General features: G+C 45.8%; 3 protein-coding genes across 4 annotated transcripts; 2 read left to right on the forward strand and 1 right to left on the reverse strand.

Annotated features, from left to right (window-relative positions):
* Nucleotides 1-5496: 5496 nt before the first annotated feature.
* TNFAIP8L2 (TNF alpha induced protein 8 like 2) lies at nucleotides 5497-8284 on the forward strand. The gene is made up of 2 exons (XM_067727733.1): nucleotides 5497-5553; nucleotides 7203-8284. The coding sequence occupies exon 2, from the start codon at nucleotides 7208-7210 to the stop codon at nucleotides 7760-7762; it is 555 nt and encodes a 184-aa protein (XP_067583834.1). The 5' UTR covers nucleotides 5497-5553; nucleotides 7203-7207; the 3' UTR covers nucleotides 7763-8284.
* On the reverse strand, nucleotides 8276-16075 carry LYSMD1 (LysM domain containing 1). Its single transcript, XM_067727731.1, has 3 exons — nucleotides 15131-16075; nucleotides 10312-10670; nucleotides 8276-9508 (listed from the first exon to the last, which is right to left on the reverse strand). Exons 1-3 carry the CDS (start codon nucleotides 15308-15310, stop codon nucleotides 9370-9372), a joined length of 678 nt encoding a protein of 225 aa, XP_067583832.1. The 5' UTR covers nucleotides 15311-16075; the 3' UTR covers nucleotides 8276-9369.
* A 2-nt stretch (nucleotides 16076-16077) lies between these two features.
* On the forward strand, nucleotides 16078-18545 carry SCNM1 (sodium channel modifier 1). Of its 2 annotated transcripts, XM_067727729.1 has the most exons (7): nucleotides 16078-16264; nucleotides 16509-16579; nucleotides 17127-17215; nucleotides 17316-17413; nucleotides 17533-17621; nucleotides 18047-18241; nucleotides 18390-18545. In XM_067727729.1, the coding sequence occupies exons 1-7, from the start codon at nucleotides 16214-16216 to the stop codon at nucleotides 18487-18489; spliced, it is 693 nt and encodes a 230-aa protein (XP_067583830.1). In that variant the 5' UTR covers nucleotides 16078-16213; the 3' UTR covers nucleotides 18490-18545. The 2 variants fall into 2 exon arrangements, with proteins under 2 accessions (XP_067583830.1, XP_067583831.1); XM_067727730.1 differs by lacking the exon at nucleotides 16509-16579 and having other exon boundaries at nucleotides 16119-16264.
* Nucleotides 18546-19067: the final 522 nt, after the last annotated feature.

Raw genomic sequence — 19067 nt, forward strand, 5'->3', positions numbered from 1 at the left:
TGGCATTTGGCCCTGTTGACCCTTCCTTCCTTGAAATACTCTCCTCTTTTGGCTCCTGAGTCCCTCTTTCTTTCAACAAAGACTAGGGACTTAATAGATACATTTTTTAAATGAATGAATGGCTTCACTTCTATTGATGTGGCCTCTCTTTCTCAGCCTTTCTGACCTCTCCTTAAATGTTGGTGTTTCCTAGGTCATGTCCTTAGCTACCTCTTCTTGCTCTACATACCCTCACTGGTCAAGATAATCTGCACCAACAGTTACAGTAACTATTTATATGTGGCTCCCCATAAACTTTATAGATATTCAATCTCAGTCTTTCTCCTGAGCTCTAAACTCACTTTATAATTGCTTATTGGATACTTCCATTTGGATTGTCCATAGGTACTTACCACTTAGTCTAAGGACAGGAAGCTTGTCTCTTATCTTTGTATTCCCAGCACTTAAGTCATAATGCCTGGCATATAGTAAATAGAGGAAGAAATATATGCACCAAAGATGAACGCTACCTCCAGCTATGTCAGGCTGAAGTCTTGCTTAACTGCTTCAAATCACACTGAACTTTTTCTTTCTGAACTGATACGGGAGTACTGGTCCTAACCATGGTAAAACCTCAGCTGAGCAGAAACATAGGAATGTTCCATTCTGAGTATTTTTCCAGATAGTTTGATTTTACCAAATTAAGTGCAAAACATTTCATGTTAACTGTTTCAAATAAGGATTATTCAAAAAGATGTTGTTAATTTCCTGTGGATTATATAGTGGAAAGACCACAACTAGGATTCATTAAGACCCTGACTGACCTTGTAAGATAAACCACTTTATCTCTAAGGCAGAGTCTCTCACCTGTGAGTGGACACTTTACCTGCCTGCTTACTTCATGAGATGAAGTAAGATAACGTAGGTGAAATGTTTTGTAAATCTCAAAGTGTTTCACACATTCAAGACATCATTTAACCAGATTTTTGCTTGCTCAGAGGAAGCACTGTGAACTTAATTGTCCAGGTGAACAGTGAGGACCCCAGAGTCTAGAATATATGTAGTTAAGACTGTTTGCTCCTCCTCCACATGGCCAGAAACGCTGCAATTTTCAATTGTCGGCTTTTTTGTTTTCCTTCTCTTCCCTTGTTATTTGTGTTAATTCTCATTGTTATCAGTGTTCTTGCTTCTAAAAGCTCCTCTTTCCTCTTTTAATTTGCTACTAATTATATGCTGTGGGTTCAGAGAAGATTACTAGAAATGGGTATTGATTAAGAGAAAATAAAAGAAAGACTTCCCGTGAGTGAAACAAATGAACATTATTGCATGTGACTGTTATGTTGCTACCATTTCCCCCTTATCTCCTGGTTATTGGATGTGTTTTGAATTTCTTCTTTCAGCAAACATTTATTGAGCACAGTAGTGCCAGGCACTAAAGCATAACCCCTGCCCTTATGGAGTTTACAGCCTAGTAGGGAGGCAGTTAATAAAATCACAAATTACAATAAAGAGTAATTATCATGATAAGGGAGGTATGAGGTTCTACAGGACTATGGAATACAGGGGTGCTGTGTAGTTTAGGGAGTCACGATGGCTTCACAATCATGATGGCTTCCGATGACTTTCCAGCTGAGACCTGAAGGATGGGTAGGAATTAACCAGGCAGGGCAGAGGTATCCATGGGAAGAAAGTTCCAGGCAGAGACACAAGCAGTGGGAAAGTCTAGAGTACAAGAAGAGGGAGAAGGTGAGGGAGAGAGAGAAGCCAACCATGATGCATATTGGAGGAGCTGAGAGGATTACAACACAGCTAGAGCAGAGTATAAGGCAAAGCTGGAGAGGTAAACAGGTAAGGAGCTGGTAGCAGAATTCTGGATTCAGAAGGTATTACTGTATTTGCATCTTCTTGTACATTAATTCCTCTTTTATTATCCAATTATAGATTATATATTTCTTTCAAAAAGGACTTTTACTTTTCCTGTGATTTTGGTAGTGCCACCTACTATTGTTCCCTGAGTGTGTGATCAGCGAATTAATAGAGCGTATAGGAATAGAATGCTGCCACATTCATTATAAGGTTGAAGTTATTACCTCCTAACCTTGTGAGGTAGTTGTCAGAAAAAGCATAGGCTTGGAAATCACACAAGTCCTCAGTCTGCCATTTATTAGCTCTCTAATTTGGGAACAGGTTATCTAACCTCTTTAAGCCTCAGTCTTTTTCATCAGCGAAAAGGAGATAGTGACATTTAGTTCATAGAGGTATCAGAGGATGAAGTGAGATACTTATATAACATCTAGCAGAGTGCACCCAACAAATGCCAGCTCCAGTTCTTTCCTCTTGCTTCCCTCCCCTGAGCTCGCAGTCCATTCTTTTCCATCTGCCCCCACACCTTGCTCCAAAAACATTACCTCTCCTTTGCATTTTCTAAGTCTCCCTGTCCACTGGCTCCTTCCTTTCAGCCTACAAATGGCCTCGAACTCCAAGTTAAAAATAGTCCCTCTGTCAATCCAGTTTCCCATTCCCTTAAGCTACCTTTCCATTTCTCTTCATCCCTTTACCACCATACTCCTTAAAGGAGTTGTTAACATTTCCCAATCCAAGTTGTATCAAGGACCCTCAGCTCTGGAACCTGGGCTGAGAGAGGTGGGAATAAGAAAGGAGCCAAGACCCAATCACTGTCTCCAAGGAGGAGAACCAATGGTTTTGGAGTCACTGGTATGCTGACTGCCTCCACTTCTGAACTTCAATCTTTACTCTTCAACTTTTCACAACTGGACAATGTTCCAATTCTTCCCTTTCTGTTAGAACTTCTTATAAAACCACCAGCTCTCAAGGTCTCTCACTGGTTCTCATACTGTGCTTAAGCAAGCTATACCAGTGATCACTTCCTTTTAAGCATGCCCTTTCCTCAGCTAAAATTTCACTGAAGCCTCTAACCTAGTCCCACTGGGCTAATGATTTCACTCCCCCGATCAAAAACCTTTAATGTCTCCCTACTGTCTACAGCAAAAGTCTGAAGTGTTGAGCAACTCCCTTAAAGCCTTTCATGATCTGGTCTTTTTCCTTCTTCACTTTTTTTCAAACAACCTATGCTCCAGTCATACAGAATAAATCACCACTTCCTGAACATGCCCTGTATTATCATTGTTTGCTCTATGGCTTATGCTTATCTCCATTATCTGGGAAGCAGAAGCATTTCTTCCACACTCTGCCTAGTAAGTAGTTAAATCCATCCTTCTAAGTCCACCTCTTCAGCCCTCCTATCAGAAATAATCTAAATTTCTCTTTACTCTCATAATTCCTTAAACTTCTGTTACAGCTAATGACATCATTTGACTTGTATTACAGTTATGTGTGCTTACATTTATCTCCCTGACCAGGCTGGGAGATAAATGTAAGCACATTTCTTTTTTTTTTTTTTTTTTTGGCCGTGTGCGCATGTGGGTTGTTAGCTAGCGAGGCATGTGAGATCTTAGTTCCCTGACCGGAACTGAACCTGCACCCTCTGCGTTGGAAGCATGGGGTCTTTTTTTTTGGAAGCGCGGAGTCTTAACCACTGGACTGCCAGCGAAGTCCCTGTAAGGTTCTTTCTTTAAAAAAAAAAAACTTCTTTTTATACATTTATTTATTTTTGGCTGCATTGGGTCTTCATTGCTGCACATGGGCTTTCTCTAGTTGCGGCGAGTGAGGGCTACTGTTCATTGCGGTGCACTGGCTTCTCATTGCGGTGCACCGGCTTATTGCGGTGGCTTTTCTTGTTGAGGTGGCTTTTCTTGTTGCCGAGCATGGGCTCTAGGCGCTTGGGCTTCAGTAGCTGTGGAACGCGGGCTCAGTAGTTGTGGCTCGTGGGCTTAGTTGCTCCACGACATGTGGGATCTTCCCGAACCAGGGCTCAAACCCGTGTCCCCTGCATTGGCAGGTGGATTCTTAACCACTGTGCCACCAGGGAAGTCCCTTACCTTCATTCTTTTTTTTTTTAACATCTTTATTGTAGTATAATTGCTTTACAATGGTGTGTTAGTTTCTGCTTTATAACAAAGTGAATCAGCTATACATATACATATATCCCCATATCTCCTCCCTCTTGCGTCTCCCTCCCACCCTCCCTATCCCACCTCTCTAGGTGATCACAAAGCCCTGAGCTGATCTCCCTGTGCTATGCGCTGCTTCCCACTAGCTATCTATTTTACATTTGGTAGTGTATATATGTCCATGCCACTCTCTCACTTTGTCCCAGCTTACCCTTCCCCCTCCCAGTGTCCTCAAGTCCATTCTCTAGTAGGTCTGTGTCTTTATTCCTGTCCTGCCCCTAGGTTCTTCATGACCATTTTTTTCTTTTTCTTTTTTTTTTAGATTCCATATATATGTGTTAGCATATGGTATTTGTTTTTCTCTTTCTGACTTACTTCACTCTGTATGACAGACTCTAGGTCCATCCACCTCTCTACAAATAACTCAATTTTGTTTCTTTTTATGGCTGAGTAATATTCCATTGTATATATGTGCCACATCTTCTTTATCTATTCATCTGTCGATGGACACTTAGGTAGCTTCCATGTCCTGGCTATTGTAAATAGAGCTGCAATGAACATTGTGGTATATGACTCTTTTTGAATTACGGTTTTCTCAGGGTATATGCCCAGGAGTGGGATTGCTGGGTCGTATGGTAGTTCTATTTTTAGTTTTTTAAGGAACCTCCATACTGTCCTCCGTAGTGGCTGTATCAACTTACATTCCCACCAACAGTGCAAGAGGGTTCCCTTTTCTCCACACCCTCTCCAGAATTTTTTTTTTCCCAGCATTTCTTGTTTGTAGATCTTTTGAGGATGGCCATTCTGACTGGGGTGAGATTAGTATATGTGCTGCTGAAGTGAGCACTACCTTCATTCATAACGTGTTAGCAGCTATAAAGCACAGTGAGAGCGCTGCCTCTAGTGGTTCAATGATGTGCTGACACCTGCTGGTCATACCTAGTTCGGCAGCCCTGACCCCAGCACCTTCGTCTCTCTTAAGTATTAAGGGTGGGAACCCCCTTACCCAGCCAGACGCTGAAAGCGTATGCTCGTGGTAATGTCTCCCCACAGCGCCACCCACCCCTGGAGACTCCAGGGACACACTCCGACCTCCTGATCTCTAACTTGCCTCTGGTGTCTCCAGTCTAAGCTCAGTTCAATCTTCACAACTTTCCCCACGGACCCCCCACCCCAGCAATCTGTACTTAACATTTTCCCCATTACCACAGACATAAGGAGAACAAGATCTCAAGGAACTGGGCAGCAAGGATAGAAAGAGGTAGACAACTTGGGAGCAGGAGATGTACAATTCCTCTTCCTCACCTCAAAGAATCAAGACTATTTCCTACAGAGTGCTATTCCTTTTGACCTTTTATTTCTAGGAGGCTGTCGGTGTCATAGACCTTCTTGGTGACAGTGTGATGAAGGGAGGTTGAGCACAGAGTAGGTAGGCGGGGCTTAGGGGTGGGGCCAGGCCAAAGGGCCTCTCACTTAGGAGCTTCTCCATTCTGTCAGCTCTCCCGGAACATCCAAGGCAAGACTGGCACCCAGGGCGCAGCAGGTGAGGGACCAGGCAATGACAGAAGGGTAGGCTTTAGGGGTGATGGTGGCAGAAGAGTCCTAGCTCTGTCAGCCTGAGCTTTCCATATTGTGAGACTCTCATTTGATAGAATTCTTGAGCCCCCAGTGGGGAGGTCCAGCTCAGTTCTTCCTGGGGCCAGGCAGCCTCAGTAAGACATGGTTTGGTTTGGGTGGGGGCAGGGCTGAGGGATGGCGGTGGATAAGGGTATGTGACAGACTACTGAGAGGTGCAAGGAGATCTTAGGAGACATGGAGGTAGATGTAGGGGCCAGCAGGAGAGCATGGCCAGAGGGCCACAGGGCAGGACTCAGACAAGAGAAAACAGGAGACTGAAACACGGAGATGGGGAGAGGACAGTGGACAAAACGTGAGATGGCAACGGGGGCAGTGGAGAGCTGGGTAGCAGGAAGGCCAAGGAGGAAGGAAGGCTCACATGGAGCAATCTCCTCTTCCGGATGTACAGCGTGGTCCAGAAAGCCCCAGGCAAAGCCGGGAGCAGAGCAAGGTTCCAGATTCCCACTGGACCGATTCAGCTGGGGGAGAACCACCCCTCCTCCCAGTTACCCATTTCCCCTGCTTCTTCAGACTCCTATTTCATTTGGGGGGAGAGGGCAAGGCTGCTCCTCACTGCGGTCAGAGCCACATCCTGCAGAGCAGGGGAGGGGGAAGTAAGACGCAAAACAAGCAGAACCACCACAGGCGAGGACCATGGGGAGAGCGCCCTGGATACTTGCAGCTGATGTGCCACCAGGAGGTCCTCAGCACAGTCCCAGCAGAGGACCTGAGAACTCTAGGACTGTCTTGAGGTGCTTGTTTTTCATGATTCCTCAGTGTGCTTCAACCTCATTGAGCGCATTCCAAGGGAAGGAGGCTTCTTTGGATTATATGGTTCAAAGCCCGCTTTTACCATTTGCTAATGACTTTAGCCAAGCTGCTTAATTTTTCTTAGTTTCATTTTTCTCGTTGCAAATTGGGGATACCTACCTTACAAAGGGTTGGGAAAACTGAGATAAAGCACTTGGCACATAATAGGTTCTCAATAAATGTTCATTATTATTTTTGTCAGGACTCCCAGGACCCCTATATTTCTCACGTCTTTAAAGGCAGTACAGCACACTAGCTGACATGGGCTTTTGGAGTCAGAAAAACAGTTGTGTTTGACCTTGGGTAAATTATTTAACGTAAGCTTCAGTTTGCTCAGCTGTAAAACAAGGATAGTAATACCTACACCTCATAGATGTACGGTACCCAGGCAGTGTCCAAAAATGGCAGCTGTGAGAACTATCTGCCAGGTAAGCTTTATCTTCTCCACTGTAATAGCAACAGCCTACTTCCCCTGAGGTCTTAACTTGCTGTGCGCTAGCGTCCGGTGTGCCCTCATTCCTCCAGCCAAAGCTATTACTGCTCCTCTGCTTTTAGAGATCATGATTTCCTACAGTACAAAATGAGAAAAAATGGAAACAAAGCACAGAGGACTGAGGGGGCCCAGGGGGAGAAAGATGACAAATAAAGATGAAAATGAGATAGAAACCAAAGAGACAGAAAGGGGAAAAGCCATTTCTCTCTAAGGAAGCCTGTGGCCTTTCTTCTAGTGACGACCACATACCCTCCCATCTAACCCTTCCCTAGGAATCATGGAGTCCTTCAGTTCAAAGAGTCTGGTGCTGCAAGCAGAGAAGAAGCTGCTGAGTAAGATGGCAGGTCGATCTGTGGCTCATCTCTTCGTTGATGAGACGAGCAGCGAGGTGCTAGATGAGCTCTACCGTGTGTCCAAAGAATACACACACAGCAGGCCCCAGGCCCAGCGGGTTATCAAGGACCTGATCAAGGTGGCCGTCAAGGTGGCCGTGCTGAACCGCAGTGGCTGCTTCAGCCCCAGCGAGCTGGCCTTGGCTACCCGCTTTCGCCAGAAGCTGCGGCAGGGCGCCATGACCGCACTCAGCTTCGGCGAGGTGGACTTCACCTTTGAGGCTGCTGTGCTGGCCGGCCTGCTGACCGAGTGCCGGGATGTGCTGCTGGAACTGGTGGAGCGCCACCTCACACCCAAGTCACATGGCCGCATCCGCCACGTGTTTGATCACTTCTCTGACCCAGGCCTGCTCACGGCCCTCTATGGGCCTGACTACACTCAGCACCTTGGCAAGATCTGTGATGGGCTCAGGAAGCTGCTGGATGAGGGGAAGCTCTGAGAACCCTGACCCTGGCACGTTCCTTCTTGGCAAAATGGCTGACTGAGAAAAAAAGATAATGGGCTTTCTAACCCTGCTCATCTGCACTAATGCTTTTCAACCCTCAGGTTTCAGTCTTTCCCAAGAGTGCCTGTGACTCTGAGACCACCCCATGCCCAACTGCTGGTGGAGAAGAAGCAATGCTGAGGGTTGAGGCCTCTCTCCTACTCCAGCCCCAAGACAGGAAACAAAGCTGCCTGAAAAAGATGAAGCGAAACTTGGATCTCTATTTTCCCCACAAGGGACCTTTCAAACAGGGAAGCCCCCTCCCCTCAGAACCAGGGGAAGAGGGCGTAGCCCATCTCACTCCTCTGGGGACACTAAAGACAGGCGGCGCAGGGAGCCTTTAGAGATATCCTAGACCTTCAGTTCTAGGCGGAGTCTGGACAGATACCAGAGACTCTGCTCCAGAGGGCAGGAAGAAGGGGCTAGGGCAGGGGAGAGTCTCACAGAGGAAATAAAACTATTAAAACATACACAGGGCTCAATGTTTAATCTCTCCAGCTTCTTGTATCTTATGATCATCACAGAGGAAAGAGGTATATAAACACCACTCATCTCACCTCTCACCATTTCCATACAGGAGACTGAGGCATATTTCCAGCATCACCGGGGTTCCCTTGCCTACTTCTTCTGTTTAAGAAACTCAAAAAAAACTGTACCGCAGATCAGTGCTACAAATTGCAAATAAATATGCAGTGAGGAGCAAGACATAGATCAATAGGCTCTGGTCGGGAGAGGATATAAGAAAAAAGACTCCCACAACTGTCCTCCTCTTCAAACTCCACGGCAATTCATCTTCCATCCCTTAGCCTCACACAGGCTGAACAGAGGAGCAGATTAGAAGGGTGACCTGGTGGCATGGAGAGTTCAGGACCCTACATAGCTGTTTTTTTCTCAGAGCAAGAGTTGTGAAAAAGTTATAGTGACCTGGTTAGTCAAGACTGAGCCCAAATTCTTCCATTTGAGATTGGGGGCGAGGCACAGTCTGCCATTCCCTGCAGCAGGGCTAGATCACTGATTGCCCGTTCTCAATAACATGGCTGGCTAAGAAGGTGGGGAAGGTGGGCCAGGAGTCACTGGCTCACTTACTGTTCCTGGGTTCCCCTCATCCCAGGGCTATAGCAATCCCATTTTTCAGCTAATACTGGGAAAGAATAAGATATAGCAAATAAATAATACTTCAATATAGCACCAAATAAATTAGGTAACATAGTTGGAGATGGGGAGGAAGTTCGGGGCTGTGAGAGTCCCTGCCTCCCTGCTCTAAGGCCAAGGAATGGTGAAAGGGATGGGAAAGGCAGCAGGGATGTTAAAAGAGCCTTTTGAATCTAAAGGACAACTCTAGATTCAGCCCCAGAACTGAGAGGGGGTCTATTTCCCATCCCCTACCCTTGCCAATAGAACTGCTCCAGACCAAGGAACTCCTGACGGACAAGTAGGCTCAGAAGATGGCAGGAGTAAGGGAGGTGGGCTGGGAGGCCATGTTCCTGAGCCTCACCTCAGGCTCCTCTCTCCCTCAAGTTGCTCCTTCAACATCTGGCTTCTCTCAATCAGTTCTGGAGACATCAGAGTTTGAAGATTTCATCCTCCTGGTCCCGAAGTGTCCGGGTCCGAGAGGTCCGGGTCAGCGGCACAGGACCTAGGACTGCTCGTTGCTGCATCCGAGGAGAGCTCAGGTGAAGACCTGAATCCTCCCCAGGTATCCTGCAGGTGAGGAAAGGGGGAAAGAGCGACAGATCAAGGGAAGAGGCTGAGACTAGGCTGAGCGAAGAAGTACGTGGGAAGCTGTCCTTCTCTAATATACATGAGCTGGTTGCCTTAAGATGGAGTCTCAGTACCCTCTGGATAAATCCTAATCCTAATGCTCCTTCATGGACCATCAGAGCAGTAAGAACAGTCAACTATTTCACTCCACTGAGAACACAGAACCATTACCCAGTGCCTCTACCCATTCCAGCAGCCATAGGCTCTGCTCATTGTCTTGCGGCCACCTGAGGGAAAGGTTTCACCTTGCTTCTGCTGACACTGGAATTACTTACTTTGTGTCTGGTCAGGTATGGTTGGGGGAACAGAGAGTCTATGGACGGACTTAAAAGAATCCATTCAAACTTCCCTGGTGGCACAGTGGTTGGGAGTCCGCCTGCCAAGGCAGGAGGCACGGGTTCGAGGATCCCACATGCCACGGAGCAACTAAGCCCGTGTGCCAAACTACTGAGCCTGTGCTCTAGAGCCCACAAGCCACAACTACTGAGCCCACGTGCCGCAACTACTGAGGCCCATGCGCCTAGAGCCTGTGCTCCGCAACGGGAGAGGCTGCCGCAGTGAGAGGCCTGCGCATTGCAGTGAAGAGTGGCCCCTGCTCGCTGCAACTGGAGAGGAGGGCCCGCGTGCAGCAATGAAGACCCATTGCAGCCCAAAATAAATAAATAAAATAAAAATAAATTTTAAAAAAAAGAAATAGAAAAAAAAATTTATATAAAAAAAAAAAGGACCCATTCAAGACTCACCCACTTTCTCCCTTTTTCAGCTTCTGGGCAGCAGCCTTCTTTGACAAGCTGATCTGTGAATCAAGCTTCTTAAGGAAATCAGAGGCAGAGAGGTCGTGAATGGGGGGCTCCTGGCCAGCTGTAGGAAGGGCTTCACCATTGGCACGTCCCGAACCTGTCTCTTGTTTCTTCCTCTCAGCTGAGTGTGGCCCAACTTCATCCTTACTTGGCTGTACCTCTTCCTCTCCATCCTTCTCTTCCTCAGAATCCAAACCATTGAACAGGTCTCTGGGCTCTGTCAGGATGGGGATGTAGAGGGTTTTCTTCAGGAAGATCGAGTCATTAGTATAAAGGCGGTTTGCACGCTTAATCTGTTCCATCTTTAAAAAAAAGTCACCACAGTTAATGACAGTAATAACAATCCATCTTATATTTGTATAGCACCTCATGCTTTTTAAAGTGATTGTATAAAGTCTTATCTGACCCTATAACAACCAAAACTACAGTGGGCTGATATTATCCCTATTTTTTTTTATTGATCAGCAGCTTTCATACTTTTTGGTCCTAGGGCCCCTTTACATTTAAAAAAATTATTGAGGAAAAAAGCTTTTACTTATGTTGATCACATCTATCAATATTTAAGGTATTATAAAATTAAAACTGAAAAAATTTAAAAACACTTCCATTACATATTAACATAAATATTTTGATGAAAAATAACTATATTTTCCAAAACAAAAACAACAAACATGTAGCAAGAACAGAGGCACTGTTTTACATTTTTGTAAATCACTTTAATGTCCGACTTAATGGAAGACAACAGGATTCTCATATCTGCCTCTACATGCATCTGCTGCAGTAACACATGTCACGTAGCCTCTGGAAAACAGTATACTCATGAGAATAAAAAAGACAAATAAAGTCTTGTTATTATTACCATGAAAATTGTTTTGACCTTGTGGATCCCTACAGCGTCTTAGGGACCCCTAGGGGGTCCCTTTAACTACTGTTAAAGATGAAGGAACTGAGGTTCAGAAAGGTTAAATTACTTGCCTAGCAAGTTACTGACAGAGATAAAACTAGAATTCTAGGTCTTTTTACTCCTTCCAGGAATGCTTTTCTTATTATATTAATAATTTCACTGATCAAATATTTATTTAGTACTTATTTATTCATCACTGAACATAGTGACTGATATCACCATCTCTATCTACCTGCCTCCCAAGGTAGAAATATCAATGTCATCCTTAACTCATACTTTTCTTTCATGATCCAGACCTAACAGGTCAACAAAAATGCTGTAAAAATCTCTCACATCTGGTCTCATCTTCACATTCACTGCCATTGACTTAGAACAGACTCTTAATATTTCTCATCTGGGTACTGTAACAGTTTTTGTTTTGTTTTCTATAAATTTATTTATTTTTGGCTGTGTTGGGTCTTCGTTGCTGTGCGCAGGCTTTCTCTGGTTGTGGTGAGCGGGAGCTACTCTTCACTGCAGTGCGTGAACTCTTCTCACTGTGGTGGCTTCTCTTGTTGTGGAGCATGGGCTCTAGGCACGCGGGCTTCAGTAGTTGCAGCACGCAGGCTCAGTAGTTGTAACTCGTGGGCTCTAGAGCAGCTCAGGCTCTAGAGTTGTGGCTCAGTAGTTGTGGCGCACAACTACAGGCTCAGTAGTTGTGGCGCACGGGCTTAGCTGCTCTGTGGCACGTGGGATCTTCCCGGACCAGGGCTCGAACCCGTGTCCCCTGCATTGGCAGGTTGATTCTTAACCACTGCACCACCAGGAAAGCCCCAACCCACTACCTTGCTTATAAACCTTCTATGGCTCCCCATTGGCTCAGAGATAGAATCCAAATTAGCAGGACTTCTCTGGCAGTCCAGTGGTTAGGACTCAGCACGTTCACTCACAGGGCCCGCGTTCGATCCCTGGTCGGGGAACTAAGATCTCACAAGCCACGTGGTGTGGCCAAAAAAAATATCCAAATTAGCATTCAAGGGCATTCTCAATCTAGCTCTCATAGGAAGTCCACCCACACCTCCCTTCTTCTGCCACTTATACATTTTGCCATCCTGAACTTTTTATTTTTCTTCCAACATTTCATGATCTTTCACCTTTTTGTGTCTTTATCTGCCTGGAATGTTTCTCCACTACTCCCTTCTCTGCCTGGAAAACTTCTCATCAACTATCATTCCCTTTGTGTTATCTTCTTCAGGGCTCCCAATGCATACTGTAAATATTGCTGTAATAATACCTACCCTATTATATTGTTATTCATCTCTTTGCATATTTGTCTTGCTCAAACTGTGAGTCCTTTAAGGGCAGGGTTGGTGACTTGCCGTCTCTGTATGCCTAAGGCACTCTTCAGCATTGCACAAACTTGGCACACAGCAGAGGCTCATTAATGCTTTATGAGTAAATAAACTAGATAATAAAATATAGGAACCACAGACACAGTATGTCAGTATTTTATTATTCAAGGCCAGGCAGCCAGTTTTACTAAAAATTCATCCCATAATGGCACCAGTTTGGGAAATCATAATTCTTATATCTGTCAAATATCAAAGCTGTTTCCACTCTAGGGCAAGACTACTATAATAAAGTTGACTTATAAAATCTTATGCTATAATGAGTTTAAAAATAAAATTGGATTGATCTAACAATAAAAAAAAGTTAAAAATGGCTTGCAGTTTTGTACTTTTTCTTCGCCAAGTGCTTTGATGCTATTCATTTTATTTTGCCTAGATAATATCCTAGGTCTCTTTTGTCTCGATAATATCCTAGGTCCTTTTCTGTTGCTTTTATTATTTCCTAGCAGTACCATATAAGGGGACATTGTTCCATTTCCATTGAGCCAAGAGCTAGAAAGGTCATTAGAATCTAGTTAGTTTAATAGAGCAATTCAAAGTGAGGATTTTAGAATGAGACAACCTGGTCTGAATCTTAGCTCTACTAATTAGACTAGTTGTATTTAGTCTATGGCAAATTATCTCTCTAAGCTTCAGTCTCCTTATCTTTAAAATTTTATTTTTATTGAAGTATAACTGACTTAAAATATTTTATTAGTTTCAGATGTACAACACAGTGATATTCCTTACCTTTAAATAGAAATAGTTACATCTACCTCATAAAGATTTACAGAGAAATATGAGATAATATATAGCGCTTGGCACATACTAAGTGTTCCTTAAATGACAGGTAGGTAATAACTTAGGTAATTGATTTATCTAAGTTTTTTTTGTTTGTTTTGATTTATCTAAGTTTTAAATTTAATACATCTTCCTCATTTTACAAATGATAAGAAACTGAGGCCCCAAACAGGGGAAGTGATTGACTATTCAGTCACTCAGCTAGTAAGCAGCAGAATGAGGCCAGAACCTAAAACTCTTCTTCACTAGACTACAGAGGTTTTCTGTACTCAGAAAGGTACAGGGCTGTAAGAAAACCTCAAAAAAAATTGTTGATTCACTAGCAGCACAGTTTCCTTCATTGCATGGCCTCTGAGCCTCTGCTGGGATGAAAGCACTGCTCAGTACTTTCACATCTACTTCCTTTGTTTAGGTCATCCCTCTACTTGAAATGTTCACTTTACTATACTCCCAAATCTCCATGTGTGGAAATCGTAGCCATAATTTCATTCATTCAAAAAACATCTATTAAGCTTTTATGTGCTGGGGACTATGCCAAGCTCTAGAGATATAAAATTGAAAGGAAATAGTTCTGTCCCTTAAAGAGAGTACAGGCTACCGGAAACAAAGATGTAAAAGGTGTAAACCACTGGATTACATAGGTTTATAGAGAGGAGCATAGAGGAAAGAATGTCCAAGTCTTTCAAGGCCCATTGCGATGGCTCCCTTAAAATCTGCACTGATGTCCCCTTCCAAATAAAAATCAGTCTTCTTTCCTGACTTCCTCCTCTTTGTTAACACCTCTACGAACTCACCACATTCTGTCACCTACAATCATTATTTGTGTCCCTGTCCATATCTCACTAGACTGTAAATTCATGAGGGCAGCAACTATACACTTTATTTATGTCTGTCTCCCAAGGTGGTTACCACAGTGCTTTAAACATACCAAGCATTAAAATGTTGACTAAATTCAACCGGATATGGAAAAAAAAAAACCACCTTTATCAACTTTAAAACAATGTATTTTTACATCTACCAAATACACCCTATGCAGGAGCTGAAATGCTTGGCATAGAGAGTACCTGTTTTGTACCAAGGAGGCCACCTTCCAGAAAAGAAGAGGGCAGAGCATTGAGGAGAAAAAAGAACAAGAACAGACAGGCACGTAGGGAACTTAGGACTAAAAACTAGCTCTCCACTGTTTGCTGTAAATGTTTAATCACTCTCAATTAGTGTTGCTATGTGGTTAACAGTACAAGCTTTGGAGTCAGACAGACCTGTTTGAATTTTCACTTCAACACTTTAGTTATTTGACCTTGGTCAAACTGGTTAACCAATCTAAGTCTCGGTTTCTTCATCTGTAAAAAGGGGACAATAATTGTGTGCTTGACAGGGATGTGAGGATCAAATGGGCTAACAGATGTAAAGTCTTTAGTATAGTGACTGGCATAATAAATAGGAGTTGCTCCCCTCCATTGGGATAGTGGGACAGGATTTCTCCCAACCAGACAGTGCAACACTGCGATGGGAACACAAACCAAAAGACAAAGGTGGACCAGACTTACACCACAATTAATTTATCAAAATTAGTTAATTTAAACACAATTAAGAAAATTTCAGGGGAAGTTGCCTAGAGGGCCACTACCTACTCATGAGAAATAAGTCTCTTTTAAGTGGGTGTCTGCGTCCCAATCCTGTTAAGACTCACCGTCACCCCGTATTTGAGTGCTAGTCCAGCCAGGGTGTCTCCGGGCGCCAACTGATGCTCCAGGCGTCTTTCCCTCACCGGGGAGCAGGCAGACTGCACCAGGCTTCCATAAGAACGAGCCCGGCTCCCTTGAAGCAGTCCTGACCCGCCAAGGGGGGCCTGTCTAGAGGGAGAAGCCATCTCCTCACCCTGCGGACAACTGGGGTTGCAACTGCGGGAGGCCTGTCTAAGTGACCAATAGTGACGGGCCCGGGGTCTCTAGGACTTAGAGGATTCCTTTCCCCTTCAGTCTTCTGATCTAAGTCTCCCCGCCTCCCCCGGCACTACGTGACCTCACAGCCCTCGCTTCTCCTCCCTCCAAGCCCCTTTCCCACCAATCTGTACTCCGACTATTCAGTCTCTACCTGAGTCTCTCCTTAGCACCCCTCCGACTTTCGATTCCCCACGACAACTCGCGACATTGACCTCTGACCTTTGAATTCTAGACAACCTCCTCAACACTCAGCTCAGTTTGCCCCTAGGTCCAGCAGCCCGACCTCCCGGCCCCTCAACACCCCGACTCCGCCCCGTCCCGGGGTGGGCCGGCTAGGGTCGGGAACAAATCAGGCCCACCCCAGGTGGGCTGTGGCCGCAAGAGAAGCGCGTGATGAAAGCGAGAGTCTACAGCACACTTTCCCCTCAGAGATCCTCAAAGGTACCCTCCACATCAAATTAGTCACACCCTCAAATTCGGGCTCCACATCTAGGTTCTTGTCCCTCCAAACCCTCGAATCTGTCAAGATGCAGGGGCCTGTATCCAGCCCGGCGGCAAGTTCTTTGAAAAAAAGACTTCATTTCCCTAAAGGCTCCGCGCCGGCGGGGTCGCAGGGCACCATAGGAAATGCAGTCCCCATCCGCAGGCAAGGGGCGGGCTTCCGGGATCGCGCAGTGCATGCGTGGAAGAGCGTCCCCGGAAGTAAGGGGGCCAACCGGAAAGAGACAGGAAAGGAAGGAAGGTAGCAGTCCCACTCTCGCTACGGTGGCCTGAAAGGAGTGCTGAAGGCGGAGCCGTAGAATTGATCGTTTCTGGGGCTCACAGTCGTGATGTCTTTCAAGAGGGAAGGGGATGATTGGAGTCAACTCAATGTGCTCAAAGTAAGCGCGAGAGAAGAGCGTCTGGAGCAGCTTCACCTGCCCTCTGAAGGATGTGAAGGAGCTGTTTTGTTGCCGTGACAACTGGTGGGGGGGGTGGTGCGGAGGGAGCCAGACGACTAGAGCTGCTGTTGACCCCTTCTTCGCCCCAGATCTCTGCTCGCCCCATGGTCTTTATTCCCTTTGAGTTCTCGTCCCTATCATTTCACTTTTATCCCGTCCGGACTTCTTCCCCTATCTCCTGCAGAAACGAAGAGTTGGGGATCTGCTGGCTAGTTATATCCCAGAGGATGAGGCGCTGATGCTACGGGATGGACGGTGAGGGCGAGGAGTGGATCAAGCCTAAGGGTTCTGCGGTTAGAGGCTCAATAAATTTTTTTTTTTTTTTGGCTGCGTTGGGTCTTTGTTGCTGCCCACGGGCTTTCTCTAGTTGCGGAGAGCGGGGCTTACTCTTCGTTGCGGTGCGCGGTCTTCTCACTGTGGTGGCTTCTCGTTGCGGAGCACAGACTCTAAGTGCGCGGGCTTCAGTAGTTGCGGCTCGTGGGCTCTAGAGCGCAGGCTCAGTGGTTGTGACGCACGGGGTTAGTTGCTCTGCGGCATGTGGGATCTTCCTGGACCAGGGCTCGAACCCGTGTCCCCTGCATTGGCAGGCGGACTCTCAACCAGTGTGCCACCAGGGATGCCTAATAAACTTTTGTTATTAAGGAGGAGAGCGGGAGTATCTAAGATTCTTTAGGAGGGAGCGACAGGGATGTGGTTGGTGGACATTGGGAGACTTTGGAAAGGAGTGCTAGGACGGGGTGGGACCTATGGCCGAGACTCCACTACTCTGGGGCCAGTTATCTTCTTCTTTCCTCCTCCCCAGCTTTGCTTGTGCCATATGTCCCCATCGACCTGTACTGGACACTCTGGCCATGCTGACTGCCCACCGTGCAGGCAAGAAGCATCTGTCCAGTAAGTTTGGGAGAAGACAGAGGATGGAGAATAAACCCTTAAAATCTCTTCAGACCACCCTTGGTGCTCTGCTTTTAATTATCTTCCCCTTCCTCCTCAGGCCTGCAGCTTTTCTATGGCAAGAAGCAGCCAGGAAAGGGCATGGAGCAGAATCCAAGAGAGCAGAATGAACTAAGGAGGGAAGAGACCAAAGTGGAGGTAATCAGAGTGGGGAGGTTGTGTTCCAGGCAGGACTGTGCTGCACACCCTAGGCTTGAAGGGCTTGGGCTTCTTTCTAGCTCTGAAGGCTCTGATTCTGTCTCCCATCTCCATGCCAGGCTCCTCTGTTAACCCAGACTCGACTTATCACCCAGAATGCTCTGCACAGAGCTCCTCACTATAACAGTTGCTGCCGCCGGAAGTACAGGTGTGTGGGGTGGGAAAGCCAGAGATAGGGAGGGACAGGAGATAGATGGCTCTAAAGTGATTGTTTTCCTAATTGTAATCTGAGGAATACTAGTGTTCTGGAGGTGTTAACTTGTATTTCAGGAAAAGGAATCTTGTAATTAAGAAAAAAGTTTGGGAAGTGGTGCTTTGTAATCCTATTTGAAGAATAGTAATATTAGTGTATTTTAAGGGGTCTACAAAGTCTTAAGATAAAAAAAAAACCTTAAAAAAGTTAACTTAGCCTTTCCTAAATTCACTGGATTCCAAAATCCTTTTTATGCACAACGCTTATTAATATCTTGAGGAACACAGTTTTAGGAAGCACTGCTTTAAGGGGTTGGGAGTCACAGGAGATTTGGCCCTTTCCTTCACTGCTTTTACAGACTTTGATTCTTCTCTACCCAGACCAGAAGCCCTTCGTCCCTCTGTCTCTCATTCCCCTTTGCCACCCCCAGAGGTTGAACCCCAAGGTGGGAAGATCAGTAGAGAACCTGAGCCTGAGGCTGGCTCACAGACCAAGGAGTCAGCAACTGTCTCATCCCCTGCACCTGTGAGCCCCACAAGAAAACGGGCCCTGGATCATTACCTCACCCTTCGAAGGTGAGTATGCAGAATCACTTTCCTCAGATTTCCCCTTTTCTCTCTGACCCTCCTTTTTTCAAAGCTTTTCAAGTGTTTTTACTTATCTCCACTAATTTCTTGATAAATTTCCTTTCCTGACCAATTCTCTTTTTTCTGATGTTTCCAGCTCTGGATGGATCCCAGATGGACGAGGTCGATGGGTAAAAGATGAAAATGTTGAGTTTGACTCTGATGAAGAGGAACCCCCTGATCTCCCCTTGGACTGACACCCTCTTTTCCCGTTCAGTTCACAAATAAACTACAGTGGGTGCTGGGAGCCTAACTTTCCTTGAGTCTGGCTCCTTGTTTCAGGATTTCAGAATTGTTCCTTCTCAGCCCAGCCAATTCTTCTCTGCAATGTACACAGCTCCCCATACTTCTAACCCCTCCCCCACCTTCTACCAAAGTCATGCCAAGCGTCAGCTGCATGCAGCCCGGTGCCCTATTAATAAGTCTGTCAGAAGGAGATTTTTGCCCTTCATGTTTTCTGCCTTCTTCTCCACCTCCACTCAAAGTCCTTTCCTCCTTCAAATAACATGGGGGTTGTGGGTAGGTGTTCGGGGGGAGGGGCTGGACATGTCAAGAAACAGGGCCAGGGCTGGCCACCCTGTGAAAGTAGAAGAGACTAAAGGCATTGGAAGGGTTATGGGGAACACCAAGGGAGGGAGCTCCCCCACCTCCTGCTGGTAACCTGAACCTCCCTGCCTGCTGATCCCCAGAGTATAAATAATCCCCTGATGAACTGGCAGTAACCCTTGGGGGTTAGCGCCAAGATTTCCACCCCAAAGCCAAAGGAAGGAGGCAG

The sequence above is a fragment of the Pseudorca crassidens genome, chromosome 2 (genome assembly GCF_039906515.1).
Source record: "Pseudorca crassidens isolate mPseCra1 chromosome 2, mPseCra1.hap1, whole genome shotgun sequence".
Taxonomy (NCBI): domain Eukaryota; kingdom Metazoa; phylum Chordata; class Mammalia; order Artiodactyla; family Delphinidae; genus Pseudorca; species Pseudorca crassidens.

Excerpts from the sequence above, each read along its gene's own strand:
- SCNM1 (XM_067727729.1), top strand. The coding sequence starts at position 16,214 with ATGTCTTTCAAGAGGGAAGGGGATGATTGGAGTCAACTCAATGTGCTC. Across the intron at positions 16,580-17,126 it reads CTGATGCTACGGGATGGACG|CTTTGCTTGTGCCATATGTC; the intron begins GTGAGGGCGAGG and ends CCTCCTCCCCAG. Across the intron at positions 18,242-18,389 it reads CATTACCTCACCCTTCGAAG|CTCTGGATGGATCCCAGATG; the intron begins GTGAGTATGCAG and ends TGATGTTTCCAG.
- LYSMD1 (XM_067727731.1), bottom strand. The coding sequence starts at position 15,310 with ATGGCTTCTCCCTCTAGACAGGCCCCCCTTGGCGGGTCAGGACTGCTT. Across the intron at positions 10,671-15,130 it reads CACTCAAATACGGGGTGACG|ATGGAACAGATTAAGCGTGC; the intron begins GTGAGTCTTAAC and ends TTTTTTTTAAAG. Across the intron at positions 9,509-10,311 it reads CTGAAAAAGGGAGAAAGTGG|GATACCTGGGGAGGATTCAG; the intron begins GTGAGTCTTGAA and ends CCTCACCTGCAG.
- TNFAIP8L2 (XM_067727733.1), top strand. The coding sequence starts at position 7,208 with ATGGAGTCCTTCAGTTCAAAGAGTCTGGTGCTGCAAGCAGAGAAGAAG.